Source organism: Peromyscus maniculatus, chromosome 5, assembly GCF_049852395.1.
Source record: "Peromyscus maniculatus bairdii isolate BWxNUB_F1_BW_parent chromosome 5, HU_Pman_BW_mat_3.1, whole genome shotgun sequence".
Classification (NCBI taxonomy): domain Eukaryota; kingdom Metazoa; phylum Chordata; class Mammalia; order Rodentia; family Cricetidae; genus Peromyscus; species Peromyscus maniculatus.
The window spans coordinates 105825360-105844397 of NC_134856.1; the positions used below are offsets into that span (position 1 = coordinate 105825360).

Below are 19038 nucleotides of genomic sequence, written 5' to 3' on the forward strand. Positions count from 1 at the left end.
CAGGACAACTGTCCCACAGCCCTGCAGAGGATCTAACTAAACCCAAGGCCAAGAACCATGACACCCAACCGTTATCTGCAAGAGCAACTGCAGTCAGTCTATGCATGCTAGACGCAATTTCCACTCTTTCATACTTAAACAGCAGCACTAACATGCCAATACCCACAGTCAAATCAGCAATGTGTTCAAGACCTACCTAGGAGCTTCTGCTTACCCAGAGAGGGCCCGGAGATCAGAAGGTAGCTATCCCAAACACTGTGAAGGCGGCTGGAATCTCTCCAGATCAACCAAATAGCCTTCCTGGGCTTGGAGTGTTACTCAGTGGTAGGACATTTGCCCAGTATGCTCAAGGTTATTGGGGGAGGTGGGAAGACAGAAGTACAGCTTCACTGTTTGGAGGTTACCTATAAACTTGCAAAACATACTCTTAAAAAGCTACTTCTTAATGACTCCTGTGGAAAATTATGTGGGTTTGTTCTTGCTGCTGTTTTGTTTGTTCGTCTGTTTTAATTTACTGCTAGGATTTGGGGGGGGGGGGTGGCTTTTTGATACAGTGTTTCTTTGTGTCACAGCCCTAGCTGTCCTGTCACTTTGTAGACCAGGCTGGCCTGGAACTCAGAGAGATCCGCCTGGCTCTGCCTCCTGAGTGCTGGGATTAAAGGTGTGCACCACCACCACCCAGCGATTTTTTTTTTTTTTTAATGTATGGCAACCACTGACAACCTGTTTTCACTGAACATCACTGTTTCCAGAGGGGACATTCATAGAAGAGGGGGTGTAGCACAGGTACTGTTGTACCAAGCTAGGAGCTAGGGAATGGGAGAGCTAGAGGGCAGGGATGGGGAAAGTATTAGACAAGCCAGCCACAAAAAACACATGGCCAAGAGTAGGAGATCGGCACCTTCCATACCGGAGTATATCAGAGACTTAATACATAGCATATTAAGCCAGCAAATGCTTACAAAATCTGAGATATTCCATTTTTGAGAGGAAAAAAAGTTATAGCCCCTCCCGCTCCATGTTCCACCAACCTGACCCAGCTGGTAGGGCAAGGCATGGAGACCCGCCGGAGCTCCTTTGAATCAATGACAGCTGCCACCTAAATATTTCAGGGAAACGTGTCGTCCAGAACAACACCCTAAAGCCCAGCCACGGTAGTGCACCCCTTTAATCCTAGCACTCCAAAGTCAAAGACAAGTAAATCTGTGAGTTGGAGGCTAGCCTGGTCTACAAAGTGACAGGACAGCTAAGGCTGTGACAGCAGTAGTAAGTTCCAGGCTAGTCACCGCTACATTGTGCGACTCAACAAATAAACGGCAAAAAATAATAATAAAACACCTCATAGTTCATACTTTTCAACATTTTAAAAGTTAGAGGCAAGAGAATCATCATCAAGACTGAGGCAAGGCTAGGTTATAGAGTGAGACCTTGTCGTACACACACTCAAAAGTATTAAAATTTAAATGAATAAAAACATAACTTAGACTTACTATAAGCAAACCTAATTAAGATATTCAAAAGATATTCAACCACAGCATCATGGTTCCCAACAATAATCCTAGCACTCAGGTGCTGAGGCATGGTTTCCTCCACCTGTGGGCTGCCTGGTGTATACACAGAGGCCTTTTCCCAAAAAGCAGAGAGGAGGGAGGGAGGCAGGAAGGAGGGAAAAGGAGAAGAAAATAATGCTAAGAAGATATACAATCGCCAAGCCGAGTAAAGAGTTCAAGACAGGCATACATGTACATAATCTCATCACTGAGATGGAAGCAGATGGATCCAGAGCCCAAGGCCATTCTTGGCAACAGAGCAAGTTCTGAGCTACATAAACTAGCCTGAGCTACATAAACCCATATATAAAAAAAAAAAAAAAAAAAAAAAAAAAATGAGGGGATGAAGGAAGAAGGGCAGGGAAGGTGGGAGGGGGAAGGGCAGGGAAGGGGGGGAAGGAGAGAGAGAGTCTTGCTTCTGATTCCACATCCTCCCACATTTATGGAAGAACAAGTGCTTATAGCCTGAATTCAAGAATCAAACAGAAAACAGCCAAGCTGAGACCAGGACTGGACCTTCCGGCTGCTTCTGAGCCGCCATCCTAGAGGGAGGCACAGCACACCTGCCCAAAGGGAGCTGCTGGGAAGACCTCAGCAGGCCTGCTCCCTCCTCAGAGTTGTTGAAGTATTTGTTTGTTTGTTTGTTTGTTTGGGTTCATTTGGTTTTTTAGGATTGACTTACTTATGATGTACACAGTATTCTGCCTGCACATATGCCTGCATACCAGAAGGCACCAGATCTCATTACAGATGGTTGTGAACCACCATGTGGGAATTGAACTCAGGACCTCTAAAAGAGCAGTCCGTGCTCTTAACCTCTGAGCCATCTCTCCAGTCTGGTTTTTTTGTTTGAATTTCAATCAGTCTGTTAAGAAAAGGAAGAGATTCAGACCATACCAAGTGCTACCAAAGAGGTGGAGAAACTGGATGGTTCACATGTAGCAGGTAGGATTACATAATGGCATGGCCATTCTGGGAATGCTGGCCAGTTTCTAAGAAAACATGCAATTCCCACACAAACCAGCAACTGTGATCCTCAGCGGTTATCACAAGAAATATAAGCGTGTGCTCACACAAAAACTGCCGATGGATATCTATATCCTTTTCATTCCTAACAGCCAAAAACTGGGACTAACCCAGGAGACCATTCATTGTGAACAAGCAAACTATGGGACACTTACTGCCAACAAAAAAGGTACAACTGATACAGAAACTTGATGTAAGAAGCTGAGTAAGAAAAGCCAACCCCAAATCATGCTCATAGTACATGATTATTTCTGTAAAGTTTCCTTAGTACCTCATTCCATTCTGGGACTGGTCATAAGCTCTAGGTGACACTCTTGCACCTGCCTAAGCACTAGGAGTACAGAGCTGAGCTACCATATCCAACAAAGACCTAAGCTACCATGTCCAACAAAGACCTGAGCTATCATACCCAACAATCTAGCTTTCTTGAAATGACAGCACAATAGAAAGAACGGATTAAAGCCCTTAGCAGTGGGAAGATGGAAGCAGGAGAATCATGAGTTCAAGGCCAGCCCCTCCACTATACAGCAGGTTTGAGGGTAGCCTGGGCTACCAGGAGGGATACCTATGGAAAGATATTTTTAGTTCACAATCAATATCAGGATCTCAGTTGCAATATTATACAATTTTGCAAGACAGGGAAAGCTGGTCAGGAGGTAAGAGGACCATTATATGATTTGTTTTAACTGTATAAATCTGAAATTATCTAGAAGTGAACATTTTAATTCAGTTAGCAAATGATTGAACAAGAACCTAAGGCATACAGGGTCACTGGCTAAAAAACATCTCCTTAAGACAAAATAAAGAGGCATCTCAACAGCAGAGGAGCTGGCTCTCCATCATGGCCACAGAGACCCAGTTCCCACTAGGACGACCCGAGCTGAAGGACTGTTCTCTGGAAGAGCACTTAGCATGAACGATGGACCATTCTAGTCTTTAACCTTCCAGAGCTCGGGCCTGTCCTACCCCAGCTCCCCATGTTGTAGCACTAGGTTCTCTGACCAAGTGTGGGACCCAGCCTACTTCATTCTTTAAGATTTCCGATGCACAGAAGCATGCTAACGTCCCGGGGCTGAAGACATGGCTCAGGAATGCAGAGCACTGGCGATCTCTAAAAGATCCCTTTGGTTCCCATCATCACACGGCTGCTCACAATGATCTCTAGTGGATCCTGGGGATCCAATGTCCTCTTCTAACCCCTTTGGGCATCAGCCATGCATGTGGTACACATACATTTATGCAGACAAAACACTCATACACATTAACAATAAAAGATAGTAATAATAAAAATGATTTTAAAATAAAATTTAAGAAAGAGGTATATTCCCTGAAAATCCGAAGTTGAGGCCCATTTATTGTTAACACCTGATTGCCAAATTTATATAAGCACAAAATTACTTTCTCACTAAGAAACCATAGTCTGCTGCCTTCTATTCTGCCAATAAGGTGCCACCAACTATGAATAAACTATCTTGGCCTTACAAGCTAATCTAGGCCCTCAGTAGAAGTACCAGGTACTTGAGTTTAAGATTAACATGTTCTGGTCACTGACAGAAGAGAATGTAGGCCCCTTGGTTAGTGGAGCATCACGACAAAGCATTGAGCATTCACAGTATGCCTGTTGTGATGCTAACCAGTATTTAAATATCCGCACTTAATCCGCAAAGGAGGCATACAGAGGGCTCTTGTTACAATCTCTGCTTCATTCAAGAACGCAATTAACTAACATTGTTCTAAAGTCACCAAGCCCTTCCCACAGAGGCCTCCTGCTGCCCGGAGAATAAAGTGGGGATCATCAGAACAGGTGGTGAGAAGAAAAGAGACCTGTCTGACCAGTCCCGGCTTCCCGATAAGAGAGCTGCAGGGAATTCGCCACCAGGCCCTTCGACTGCTCTCCACGACTCCTCTCATCTAGCTGACCACCTCCTTAGGTTTCACCTCTTTCTGAAGTCCTCCCTACCCCTCCTGTGCACTCTCCCCATCCCCATTCATTCCTACAGAGCACATATGAAACCCACAGTCTGGTTCCTGTTAGTATACAGTATATAGTATACAGTGTATAGTATATAGTATATAGTGCATAGTGTACAGTGCACTGTGTATAGTGTATAATGTATAGTATAGGTGTTTCCATACCAGACTGATGCCTGAAATCCTATAAAGAGACTACACTCAACTTGTCAAGCCATGTACCTGGCACTCAGCTGGGTCAACCAATCAAAGGCAAGCATTTTGATTCTTCTAAACCCCCATTTTCTCCTGCCAGTGAAGTTAGCAGCCACCAAACAAGCAAAGATGTTTTCCTGTTATTTTGAGCACAAGCAAAGAAAGTATCTGTGTACAGAAGGTCTGGGTCCAAATCCCTTCTTTATCCTTAACTCACTGGATGACCCGAAGCAAATCACTTCAGTCTCTCCAAATCTCAACCTTCTCATCTGAAAATCAGACCTACGAAAAGTATCCCTACTTCACAGGGTTGTGGTAGGAATGGGAGGTAATGCTCAAAGAACTCAGCATAGTACCTAGCACTTGTTCAGTGTTCCAAAACATGAGCCATCTGCTCATGAGAAGAAAGGTGAAGACAAACCTCTACCCAAAGATAAAGGGGAAAGAAATAGGACACTCTCGGGCAGTCATGGCACCTCATAACTGTGATCTCAGTGCTACAGAGACCCTGTCAGAAAGAAGAAAGAGAGAGAGAGAGAGAGAGAAGAAAGAGATGAAAGAAAGAAAGAAAGAAAGAAAGAAAGAAGGAAGGAAGGAAGGAAGGAAGGAAGGAAGGAAGGAAGGAAGGAAGGAAGGAAGGAAGGAAGGAAGGACACGGGGCTGGGAAGAAGGCTCAGTGGGTAAATTGCTTTGCAAATGTGGGGACCTGAGTTTGAATCCCCAGCATTCACAAAAGCCAAGTATGACTGTAACCTCAGTGATAAAAGGCAGAGACGGGAATCCTGGGAGCTGGCTAGCCAACCAGCCTAGCAGAAATGGAGAGCTTCAGGTTCAGTGAGAGACCCTGTCACAAGGGACCAGGTAGAGAGCAGTAGAGGGAGACACCCAACCTCTTCCTGCCAGCTTCCTCATGAGGACACCCACACACTCACATGCATGCACGCGCGCGCGCGCGCGCGCGCGCACACACACACACACACACACACACACACACACACACTCAAAAAAGTACATGTAAAGAATTAAACTCATTAACAACCTGTTCGGGTAGATTGATAATTAGTTCAATTTCTCTGTGTTGAAAACTTCAAAAACCAAACTGTGAAGGTTACTTCCTGGAGCTTTTTGCTCAAACTTAAAGCCTGTCAAAGAAAGCCAGACCTTAATTAAATAACAGTTCAAGCCAAGCGTCTAAAAATCATGAGGATTCCGATTCGGGGAGATAAATGATTAATTCAAATCCATCTGTAAGTTGATCACAACTTTCATGAACTCCAGAAGGTGAGCCAAAAACTTCCAGGAAGTACTCATATCCCTTATTTTCATTTCTTTCAGCAGGGCTGGGGAATGCACGCACACAGGGCCTTCTCATGCAAGGCGAGCACTCTGCCACTGATCTGTCCACAGCCTCCGCCATCATCCCAGACATTTCAAAATGGCACCAACTTTATGTGGGCACCATTCTGTCTTTGAGATGTTACCAGTAAATTTGAGCCAGGGCACCGCTTATCTAGTGTAATGCAGAACATAAACACCAAATGATACCAAACGTCCTTCTTCAGGCTGCTGGAGCAAATAGGACTTGATGTTTATGCTATAGACTACAGAAACAAAGCATCATATGGGAACTGGGGGTATTGCTCAGTGGTAAAGCATTTGTCCAGGATGTGTAAGGCCCTGGGGTCAAAAGTACACACTGGGCTTTATGGAGCTCAATGATAGATATAGATGGGTTTGATTCCTACCACAGGAAGGAATGGAAGAGGAGAATCCCAAAACAAAGTAATTTTGAACATACACAAGAACACATGGCAGCAACAGTTCTCCCTGCACTGCTGTTTCCAAAAGGTAATACAAACGCTGTTGGACACTCTCAAGAAAAAACAATTTAAGAGATCTGACTATTTAAAGCTAAGTAAAATAGAGCAAGCAGGGCATCAATCATTTTCGCTATTAATAACCTGAATCTCGTGTCTACAGGAGCACATTTCAGAGCAGGGCAAAGGTCGCCTGAGCTTTCCCACCCTGAAGCCCCCACCATCTGACTGTGTAACAGAGAACTAGAGTCATATCAACAGCACAATCCTCATAGCCACACAAGACAATCACATTTCCTGAGTCAATGATCTTCTTATGAGATTCTTAAGACAGGTATGATCAGGAAGACACTAGGTTTTGGAGCCAATTCCACTGAAGAAATGAAATATTGGAAATATTCTCTTTCAATGCCATCTGCTCCAGATTTGTTCTAAAATAGTTGAGGGGGAAAAAAATCTGTAGTAGAGGGTGATAGATAAATTAGCAATATTGGCAAAACACTAAAAGTTATTAGAGCTAAATGACAAACATAGGATTCAATATAATATGCTGCTCTAATTTTGCATATTTGCAATTTCCCACAGCAAAATGTTGGAAAATATTCTGCTGCACTGTGACAGTGTGTGCCTATGATCCAAGTAACCAAAAGCCTGAGGGGGGGGAGAACAGAGAGAGAGAGTGGGGAGAGAGAGAGAGAGAGAGAGAGAGAGAGAGAGAGAGAGAGAAAGGGAGAGAGAGGAGAGAGGGGGGAAGGGAGAGAGAGGGAGGGGAGAGAGAGAAAGAGAGAGAGAGAGAGAGAGAGAGAGAGAGAGAGAGAGAGAGAGAGAAAGAAAGAAAGAAAGAAAGAAGAAAGAAAAAAGGAAAAGGAACAGAAAAGAAGAAAAAGAAAGGAAATGAGGTAGGGTGGGGGTGGCAGCAGCACATACCTTTAATCCCAGCACTCAGGAAGCAGAGGCAGGTGGATCTCTCTGAATTCGAGACTAGCCTGGTCTACAGAGCTAGTTCCAAGACAGCCAGGGCTACCCAGAGAAATCGTATCTCAAAAAGCCAAAAAATAAAATAAAATAATTTTTCCACCTGCACTGGCTTTATTGAGGCTGGGAGGTACTTTTTTTCTATATATATATTTTTTTTAGATTTATTCTATTTTATTGTATGTGTAAGAGTGTTGTGCCGGAATGTGTGTGTGTGCACCATGTGCATGCCTGGTGTCTGCAAAAGCCAGAAGTGCCGGAATGTGTGTGTGTGCACCATGTGCATGCCTGGTGTCTGCAAAAGCCAGAAGAGACTGTTAGTTCCCCTGGAACTAGAGTTACAAATGGTTGTGAGCTACCATGTGGATACCAGGGTTCTCTACAAAAGCAGCAAGTACCCTTACACACTGAGCCATCTCTCCAGGTCCTGTTTAGTTTCTTTTTTGGAGATGATATCTCATGTCCCAGGATGGCCACAAACTCAAGACAACTCTCCCGTCGCACCTTCTCAAGGGCTGGGATTATAGGTGTGAGCCAGCCACAACACCACCCACGCAGCTTCTCACCTGCACTCAAATGTAGACTTCTGATACTCCCAACCAAGAAAAGTGGTGAAATACAACCAATCACTTTGCACGCCTTGCACTAGTCAGCCACTGGAGGCCCCTAAAGACTTGTGCTAAGAGGAAGAAAACACCAAGTCCAACAGCAGCCCAAAGACAACTGCACCTAAAAACTAGCGATTCCTCTAGAACACCATCTCTCCAGAGAAGGCGACAGGTGCACTCTCGAGTCATCAGCCCTCAGATGACCTCATGCATGGAACACTTGAGAACATTTTGTTAAACCAATGAGACAAGAATTTCTTAAAATCCTCCAGGAGATTTTCCTGGGTAAAACAAGTCACATGAGCAGCCCTTCTGGAAGGTCCAACTTTCAACAAGGGAAGAGTCCAGTGAATGGAAGAAACTGGTCATCGGACTTTTGAAGAAACGATCAAGCATAGAAGGACGGCAGCATGAAACCCAGCACACGGGAAGAAGAAGACACGTCAGCTCATGGATGGCTCCAGAACAGGAACCAGGACACTCACCAGCACTTTGTTTTCCACCCTGTCTCCCTTCACTTCCAACTTCACTTTCTTCTTCACTGAGATTTTGATCTTTCTGCCAATAACATCCTTTATGCTTTCTGAAAGAAAGAAAAAGTTTCATTATAGTCCTTCTTTAGCAAGAAAAAGGGGCATTGGTGCAGAGCAGACATTTGGAGGAGAGTCTAGCTGTTCTTATCGTTGGCCCTTTACTTTCTTTCTGCTAGATTAACAAGTCTGATAGTTGTCAGCCTTCAAGAGGTTTTTGTTTTGAGACAGAGTCTGGGAACCAAATGCAAGTCTGCTGGAAGGCAAGTACTCTGAACAGCTGAGCCATCTCTCCAGTTCTGAATATTAAAGTCTTGACAGCAGTGGTCTGTGGTGTAGCCCAGTGGCAGAGATTTGAAAGTTTGGAAAAAAGAATGTCTTCCTGTCACTCTCACGAGCTGCCCAACCCGAATCAAACCCAGTGCCATCTTCACTGGCAACTATGAAAGCTGGACAACCTTGCTCTTCTCCAACTCTCTGAGGGAATTAGGAGTTGAGGTTCCCAAAAATCCACCTGCTTGCTGCACAGATCCTGAGCCCCAAGGATGACTGCACCAAGACACTTGGCATCTCTCCCTAAATCTGCCCCTGGCCTTCCTAACCACAGTGGCCTTTCTGAATGCCCAGCTTGAGTGTGCCTTTCCTGGTTAGAGGTATGGTCATTTGGGGAAGAATCCAATGGTTGCAGTGTGTAAGTCTCACATTTCCCAGCTTGATTTCTCAGTACATACACAAGGGCCCATGTCTCCCTGGATTTTCACAAGCCTGGGATTTTCTATGGATTCTCTTTTCTGGGATGTCTTTGCCCTATTCTCCTGATAATATCATACTTGTCCTTCAAATGCCAGTTCCATCTTCTAGGCTGTCATAGCTCTGTATTCTGTATTCTAACCATCTTGGCTTGTTCAGGGAGTCAAAAACATGAACAGCCCTACTACCTGCTTGCTATGGTGGTTTACCATCTAGCGAAAGCTACTCGAGACACCACTAAATGAATCTTCACACAGCACACCTGCTCACAGACAGGGCAGGGGTGGAAGTTTGAGACAAGAGAATCTTGAGCTGAAGAGGCAGGAAATGGACCTCTGGTTTCCACACTGGGGTATCCAACATGGCCCACTAAGGTGTAGAATGTTGACTCTTTACACCGTAGATGTTTTAGCACATACAGACTAAAGTCTATCATTCTGAGCAACAGCTACACAGCAGGTAGACAAAAGGTGAGAGAAGTAAAGGAAGGAGAGAGAGAGAGAGAGAGAGAGAGAGAGAGAGAGAGAGAGAGAGAGAGAGCGAGCAGCTCAAGGACCAGCAAGGAGGCAGAGTTAGGAAGGGTCCATATCTGGAGATTGGGCACTGGGAGTTCTCTGTCCGGCTGTTTCATCAGAACTAAAAGCAACACAGACTATCCCTACCCCACCCCACTGAGAGACGTGTGGGAAGTGGGCCACTGAAATTCACTTACTATATGCACATGAAAGGAGACAGAAGTTACAATCCAAAAGAGTAGTGTCTCTGGTGGGGATGAATGACATGTGACAGGTGTTCTTGTTCTCTGCCTTGTTGTTGTTGTTGTTGTTGTTGAGACAAGGTCTCCCTATGCACTCTTGACTAGCCTAGAACTCACTCTGTAGACCAAGCTGGCCTCAAGCTCACAGAGATCTACCTCCTCAGTGTTAGGATTAATAGCTTGGGCCACTGCAACCCCTCTCACATACACACACACACACACACACACACACACACACACACATACACACACACACACACACACACACACATACACACACACACACACACATACACACACACACACACACACACACACATACACACACACATACACACACACACACACACACATACACACACACACACACATACACACACACACACACACACACATACACACACATACACACACACACACACACACATACACACACACACACACACACACATACACACACATACACACACACACACACATACACACACACACACACATACACACACACACACACACACACACATACACACACACACACACACACACATACACACACACACACACATACACACACACACACACACACATACACACACATACACACACACACACACACATACACACACACACACACACATACACACACATATACACACACACACACACACACATACACACACACACACACACACACACACACACACACACATTTGTTTTCTGCATTTAAAACTGTTCTACAAAATTCAAGAGGTGGCTCACAGGAGACTGGGGCAGGAGTGAGAACAGTTTAAGGCCAGCCTCAGCTACATAGTAAGTTGGCACCCACCCTGGGCTATAAGAGCTCCATCAAAAAAAAAAAAATCTTAATCATACACAGCTCACAGGCCTCCAAAGAGACATTCAGGAGACAACAGTGAGGCGTTTGCAGTCTGGTGGTTTGAACTAATCAGAAATCTTATGAGTCCCTGGAAGTAGAAGCAATAGCAGGTGTATTTTCCCACCATAGCCAAAAGAGACCATGTAAAGGCCTAGAAAAATGCTATTAGGCATATCACAGAAGGAGGGTGGAGAAATACACTAAATGATTTAGCCAGAGAAGGATCCTGCCAGCTGCTGTCCTTCCAAACATCACCGAGACACAATAGTGAATAAGCACAAAAATTCCTTGCAAAAGAGGGGTCAAATTCAACTTTTAAGCATACTGCAGTACTGAAAACCGCTGATTAAAAACAGCCTTTTTCCCTCATCCTCCACATTTTCCCGAGTCTAAATCACCTGAACTTCAGGTCCCAGGACAACGCTACACAACTTTCTAAAAATCTACACCCTTGGAGGCATCTTGGAGCATCCAGTGTTAGTCTCCCGTTCAGGCAGGGTGTTGGAAACACCCAGAACCTGATGGGCCACTCGCTGATGTCTCAGAACTGACTCCCGGGATTGGGGAGAGGGCCTGGAACAAAATAGGGGTGTGCAAGAGTATATCACTCGATTTTTTTGTTATTGTGGTGGTGGTGGTGGCGGTGGCGGCGTGTCTTTAATTCAACAAAAGCAAAGTTCCATACAAAACCAGCAACAGCTTCTTCCCGCCAAGTTTCACCTGCAGAGTAAGCAGCTTCACAAGGGGACACCAAGTCCTCTCAAGTATAAGCTGCGAGGACGACGTGTAGCAAAGGGGCAAAGTCCAGCCTGCGGTGAACCTTCAGTGAAAGCTTTCCCTCCTGGTCTGCACCCAGGAAACATCAAGGCCCAGCATGGTACCTCAAGGAATACAGGTCACAGAGGCTCAAAGCACGCCCATGCTGACAAGTTCACCTTAATGCAAGTCAACATACTCCACAACCAGAGCGTGAGCGCTGGTTCCCAGCACTCCTAGGCCATTTGTCATTTACCATTTAACCTTTCCTGCTAAAGCAAAGCCCCAAGACTTAAATTCCAAGCAATGCTCTCTCCACCCTCCACTCCAAAAGAGGACAGCCTCCCCCTGCCCGCCCCCTCCAGCCCGCCGCCAACCAGGAGGGCCTCAAGCGACCGGTCACCTGGCACAGAGTACCACATACGTGTTCCCAAAGAGACCGGGGGTGGTCGGTAGGTAAATCATTTTTAAAATGAGGCTTTTATCATTAACCCTCCATTTCCTGGCCCTAGTAGACGTCAGTCGAGTAACCCTCTCGCTTCCAGCTCCATCCCCTAAGCCACGCCTTGCCAGACCCGGTCCTGACGCTGGGCCGGCGCCTCCATCCCTGAGGCTGTCGGTGAGAGGGGCAGCCCCAGACGGGAATTTCCTGGAGGGTGCCTGGCACCAGCCGCGGGGACCTAAATGCTGTCGCCAGGCATCCTCCTGCTAGGCTTTCCCGGACTTTCCCGAGTTAGGGGTCACGGGGCCGGCCGCTGGAAGGGACGCCCCTCCAGCTCCACGTTCCACCAACCTGACCCACCTGGTGGGGCAGGGCAGGGAGACCCGCCCGGAGCCCTCCAGCGCTCCAGATGCCTCCCCACGCCTTCTTCTCTGTGGACCCCGCTCCTGCGGCCATCAGGCCAGCAAACTTCTAGGCGCCCCCCGGCAACCCTGCCCCACACCTCTCGCGCGCCAGGGCGCGGGGACTCTGCGGGAGGACGGAGGTGGAAAGGGAGGAGGAGAGGAGGTGTGCACAGAGGAAGATAGCCAGTCGGCCACCGCGCCAAGCTTACCCATCAACTCCTGGGGCACATCGGAGCTCTCGTCGGTCATGGTTGCCCACTGGGCGCGGGGAGATCCCGGGTCCCACTCTGACTCTCGGCCCCGCGCCCTTCCCTAAACCCTTTAATGTTTCCGCGAGGGAGCCGCAGCTTGCAAGGGAAGAGTGGGCCGAAGCAGCGGGGCGTTGATCCAAGGTTGCCGCGCGCCCGCAATACGCCCCCCCCCCAAAAAAAAAAAAATTCCGAAGAGTTGCAAATCCGAGCTGGCTCTGCGGCCGCCGCTACATGCCGCCCGCTCGGCTCGCAGCTCCCGGGGCCGAACGCAAGGCGGCTGCAGCACCGGCTCCTCCTCGCGCCGGCGCCGCGCAGCCGGGCCTCTGCGCCGCACCTTGGGCGTAGGTGAAGCGGAAGGCGAGGGTTGGGCGGCCCGGCTGGTCTCGGCCTCCAGCGGGGCTGGGCTGGGCAGGGGCGGGTCGGCCCTGCTCTCCTCCTTCCCCTTCTCCCGCTCCTCCTCCTCTCCTTCACCCGCTCCTGCTCCTCCTCCTGGTCCCCCTGCGTCTCCTCCCCGCCTCGCGAGAGCGGCCTCCGCACGGGTCCCCGGCCGGCCTCCGGGCCTGGGCGCACGGTGCCCGGCGCGGGGCACAGCCCGGGGACCGACGCGGAGCTCGGCTGCGGTGGCTGCTTCCCTGACGGCTGCGGCGGCGCCGGGCTCCGCGCCCCTCCTCGCAGCCTCGCTCCGGTGCAGCAGGCGCTTGCGTCTGGAGAGGGGTCGATGGAGCTGTAGAGAGAGCCCGAGAGCCATCTGCTGGCTGCAGGCGAGGAGATCCCGGGCTGTCCCCAAATCCCGGCCGGCCAATGGACCCTGAGGCCCGGAGCTGCAGAACCCGGCGGGTGCTGCAGAGGCCCCTGGGCGGAAACTGGCGTTTTCAGGAATCCTTCCGTGCACTTCTGGATCTCAGGCCCCTCTGAGAGCGGTGTCATCGCACCCGCGTTATTAATGCCCCATCTGTGGTGATTGAGAGCTACGCGCAATCAATAGACAACCGTAAGATGAGAAGACAGGAACCTCTTTGGAAAATGCCTTTTGATGGCGACCCTGTCTCCCTAAGCCTCAGTGCACGTCGGAGGGCCAGATGTCGTTCACAAAAGCCGAATATTCGGCTACTCGTTCTACCTGATCCAACCCATCCACGTGCCTTCGGATTCTGGAGAGCTCGTGTGCACTTTCATCACCCGCAGCTGGGAATGTCCCTGACTGACCAATCAGGTTCTGACTTTAAAGGGCAGAAACCCGGGAGGGAGGAAAAGAAAGGGAATATCCGGTATTCGGCAGCTTAATTTTTGTTATTGTTGTATTGGTTGGTTGGTTGGTTTTTGAGACCGGGTCTCATGATGTAACTCTGGCTGACCTGGAACTTGCTGTGTAGACCAAGCTGGCCTCCAACTAAAAGATCCCTCTGCCTCCCAGAGTGCTGGGATCAAAGGTGTGTGGCACCACGTCTGACTGCTTAGTTTTTTGTTTTTTATTAAAGTGTCTCTCTGGTGGCCTGGGCCACAGTTCTCCTGCCTCAACCTCCCGGGGACTGAGACTCCTAGTGTGAGCTCTCTGTCTGAGTTGGAAGTCTAGTTTTAAAGACCGCTGTGGACCTTGCGACCTTGCTTCCCTAAGAATAATCTGCAGTTTCTACTCTGACGTTCCTCTGGATTGCTGTTGGTGGAACTCTTTCCTTGGGAAGACTGTAAATACTCTCCTTATGGTTCCCCAACTACAGAGTTCAATTCCACCGAACTCCGTCTTGGAGAACCAATGAGGTTACTAGACTTGACAGAACATGGGTGAGGGGTTACTTGAAGGAGTTTTGGTGACCCCAAAACAGCCACATACCCTTGCATGGATGAAGATTTCCCCACAGCTGTACAAATGGTGTGCCTCTTTTCTGTTAGGAGATCACCCTTTACATACCCTCGCACCTCCAAGACCATAAGGCCACAGGCAATGAGAGTCAAATCACATACCACTGGCTCCGAAGTGTAGAAGAGAGCAGCTGGAATCTCAGATAAGGCTCAGTCAAAAGATTTCTTGCAAGTAATTAACCACTGTTCTGATGAAAATGGTGACCGTTCTGGGAGAGTACCTTCTAAAAGAGAGTCTCTGGCTGGCCCTTCCCACCTGGTTCACCCCACCCCACCCCCCACCCTGACTCAGCAAGACACCATTCTTTTGTAATTTACTGTTACTGTGAGTGCACAAAATGGTGGTGGGGAGGTCAGAGGACGACTTGTGGGAATCAGTTTGATCGCTCTATGTGGATTTCAGAGAGATCAAAGGACCTTCGCAGCTGAGCCATCTCCCAGTCCCCCAGACTCCACTCTTTCCAAGCCTCTCCCGGGCTATCTGCTTCTTGTTGTTTGCAAACCCATCATTTGTGTACCTTCTTGATGAAACTTCTACAGGGGTTTTTAGATGGCTGAGATTCCTAAGACTAAAACACACTGAGAAACCCAAGCAGACAAGGGCCTTCCTTCATTCTTCTGGCTTTGTCCAGTTTTGTTATTTAACCCTTGAATCCTGGACTGGAGTGGGGGGAGGTGAGAGTTGGTTGTTTCCTAACTAGACGGTAGGTAGTTTGAAGGCGGGAAGTGTAGGAAGTATCTCTGTGTGATTGGGAACTGAACCCAGGGCCTCACACACTGTCAGAGGAGCCTCCGCCACCCAGCTAAGCACCTCTGTCTGCCTCAACAACCTGGACAAGGCATATTGTTCATTGGAACCTCCAGCTCCATCTACACTGAGAAGCCCCATTCCTATGGCTCCAAACCCCGCCCACTCAGAGACTCTCTGAAGTAAAGGAAGGTACCAAAAAGCCCATTTTGGCATTCTTGGCAGCCGCTTGCAGCTTCCTCCCCTGAAATTGCCAGCCACCCAAGTCTCCACCTAAAGCAGGCAGCGTTTGACCATATTTAGGCACAAACCCAGCTTGTGGCAGAAACCTCATCACCCCTCACCTACAACCTATATAATCTCCCTGCTTTAGTTCAGGGGTGCGGCTTCTCTGGCCTTGATCTCTGGGACTGAGAACCCGTCAGGAATTGCTTCACTCAAATAAACCAGTTCTTACACTTTTTCAATTCACCTTGATCCGGCTTACTGCGTTGGCAGAGAAACCTATTATGGGTGGGCAGAAAATCTATTACAGATGCCCAGTAAACACTTGTGACTTGAGTTTTCTACCTCAGACCTTTCCCTCTTTGTTATTAAAGTTGGCAATTTGTATAAACCACATATTTTCTTCATATATTAACTATTTTCCCCCTACAGTAAGTGGGTAGCACTACCCAAAACAGTCTTTCAAATGCACGTGGTTTAACAATGTTTTTCTGGATAAACCAATGAAGTTTCAAAAATAGCCCCGAAGGCGCCACACTATAGTGGGTGGCTGTTTGAGCCATGCCCTGAAGCACCCCCCCCCCCCAGTGAGGTAGCAGGTAGCTGTTACACCTGCCTATGATGTTAATGTACATGCCCCTGGGGTGTGGCCGCTGGGGGACCCTTAAGAGCTGGGATGCACTACAATCTCTCTTTCTTTGCTATGTCATGGTTTTGGATGCTGAGATCTTGGACCAGGCAGACCAGCGTGGGACATAGCTCAACTTTCTTAGACTCTACAATAAGTCTCCCATGGTTGTGAGTTAACCCCCAAATAAATTCCTTTGCTCATAAAATAGACTCCATAGATTAGTCCCATTACTACACAATGGGAAAATTGTGAAAATAAGAACAAAGTTCTTTGGCCTTTGGCCTGGATAGGTGCAAGGGTAAAGGAAGGCTGAGTGGTACTCCTGTGATCCAGGACTTCTGAGCTTCTTGATTTTATTGATATTTTTGTGGTTTTTAATTTTTTTTAGATTTTTTTAAGATTTATTTTTATATGTGTGTGCTACCTGTGTGTATATCAGTATACCAGGTGTGTGAAATTCCTGAAGAGACCAAAAGAGGGTGTAAGACCCTTGGTAATGGAGTTATGGTGGGTTTTAAGCCATCATGTGGGTGCTGATATGAACTGCAGTGCTCTTAATTGATAAATCACTCTCCAACCCTTGGGGTGTTTTGAGACAAAATGTCACCAGTAGCCCAGTCTGGTCTCAAACTTACTATGTAGGCATGGGTGACCTAGGACTGTTGATCTTCCTGTCTTTACCTTATGAGTGCTAAAAGTACAGCATGCACCATCCTGCCTGGCCCTGTGCTGTTGGGGATAGAACTCAAGGAAGGCTTCTACATTTTAGGCAAGCACACTACCATCTAAGCCCCATCTGTGGCCCCTACTTCATTTTCTTTCTTTCATTCTTCCTTCCTTCCTTTCTTTCTTTCTTTCTTTTTTTTTTTTTCATTTTCTGAGACAGAGTCTTACTCTGTAGCCAGATTAACCTGGAACTCATTATGTAGCCAAGGCTTGACCTCAAACCTGAAGCCTCCAAAGGGCTAGTATTATAGATGTGCACCATCACAGCCAGCTTCCTCCACCCCCTTTTTCCTTATTGTGATCTACACTGAACCCAGAATCACAGTGCAATAAACTTAACAAATACTGGATGACAAAGTTAATTTGGGAAATCGTTGTAGAATATTATTTTAAGGTGCGTTAATTTTGTTTATGTAGCATTTGTTTAACTCTGTGACGCTGTGTTACTGTGCCTGTCTAAAGCACCTGATGGTCTAATAAAGAACTGAACAGCCAAGAGCAAGGAAGGAGGAAAGTATAGGCGTGGCTAGCAGGCAGAGAGAATATATAGAAGGAGAAATCGGAGAGAAGGAGCAAGAGAAGGAGGAGGACATCATGGGCCAACCACCCAGCTACAGAACCAGCAATGGACTAGGAAAGAAAGATATACAGAAATAGAGAAAGGTAAAAGCCCAGAGGCAAAAGGTAGACAGGATAATTTAAGTTAAGAAAAGTTGGTAAGAAACAAGCCAAGCTAGGCCAGGCGTTTGTAATTAAGAATAAGCCTCCATGTATGATTTATTTGGGAACTGGATGGTGGGCTCCCAAAACATCAAAAAACAAACATTTTGGCCTTCCAATGGGGGCCCAATTTCTACATAGGCTTAAGAAAGCTGAGGGAAAAAAAAGAGAGGTTATGGCTCCTTTAAGAGTTTCTGCAAGGTGAGCCCTTGAGCAGCCAGTACATTAAGTAGAAACAAAAATTTAAATAAAAATGCTTGCCACAGCACAAGCATTGACATTTTAGAGCTCTAGGAAGGCTGAATGCAGTGCTCAGCATGAGCTTTCAGCTTGGCTTTCCCAAAACTAGAAGTGGGCAGAGGTCCACACTGCTTAGCAGTCTATCTAGTCTATATTTGGCAAATTTAAAGAAAATATTTTATCTATCCTATATTTGTGAGTCTAAGGTTTCATATCTAATTTATCTTTTATGATAACGAAGGAAAATTATAATTATCTAGTCTTCAACTACATCAAAGACCCCAGAAGGATATAATATTACCTATGTAAATAGAAAGAACATTGTAAGCAACTTCCAAAAATCTAGAATGACAGAGACACCTGGCTAGCTGAGATAATCCAGCCTCAAAGGAGCAAGGACTTGAGATAAGCCCTGCACTTTCACATTATGCAGATACTGGACAACAAATGATATAGCTACCTCTCCCAGGACTTGACAATTAACTCAACATTTTTCTTTTCAGGAACCCCTAAAGATGCCTTCACCCCCAGACAGCAGGAAGTAATTTTAAGACCATGATACCCACATTCCCAAGAGGTGGGGTGGGTGGTTTTGGGTTTTTCAATGGATTTTGGATAATTGTCATTGTTTAGGATGGTTGGTTACAAGTTGTTATTGTTAATGGTCAGGAAAAAGGCTAAACAAAGGAGATTAGATTTAAGGTTCTTGTTTGGAAAAAAAGAGGATATAGATAAGAGGTAGATGATTGAATCTGCTCTGAAAAAAAAGATATAGAAATGATAGAATAAAGGGTAGATTATTGAATCTATTCTGACAAGAAAAAAGAAAGGATATAAATATGATATAGATAAAAAGGTAGATTATTGAATCTACTTTTAAAAGGCAACTACTAGTTTTAAATATTATATTTAGTACTAGTCTAAACTACTAGTTTTAAACTACTAGTTTAAAAAATTACATTGGATTGGATTTTTGTAT

The 19038-nt window shown here is 46.6% G+C and overlaps 1 protein-coding gene across 14 annotated transcripts in view; it reads right to left on the bottom strand.

Moving 5' to 3' along the window:
* Positions 1-13416, bottom strand: part of Carmil1 (capping protein regulator and myosin 1 linker 1) — a 293644-nt gene extending 280228 nt beyond the window's left edge. For 11 of the 14 annotated variants that reach the window (XM_076573058.1, XM_042278283.2, XM_076573057.1 and 8 more), the window contains exons 1-2: positions 12868-13372; positions 8628-8725 (exon numbers count right to left, since the gene is read on the bottom strand). In XM_076573058.1, coding sequence (XP_076429173.1) covers positions 8628-8725; positions 12868-12907 — 138 coding nt within the window. In that variant the 5' untranslated portion in view covers positions 12908-13372. Of the gene's footprint in view, positions 1-8627; positions 8726-12867 lie in introns of all 14 variants that reach the window. The other 3 variants (XM_042278284.2, XM_076573044.1, XM_076573046.1) reach the window with 3 other exon arrangements.
* Positions 13417-19038: the final 5622 nt, after the last annotated feature.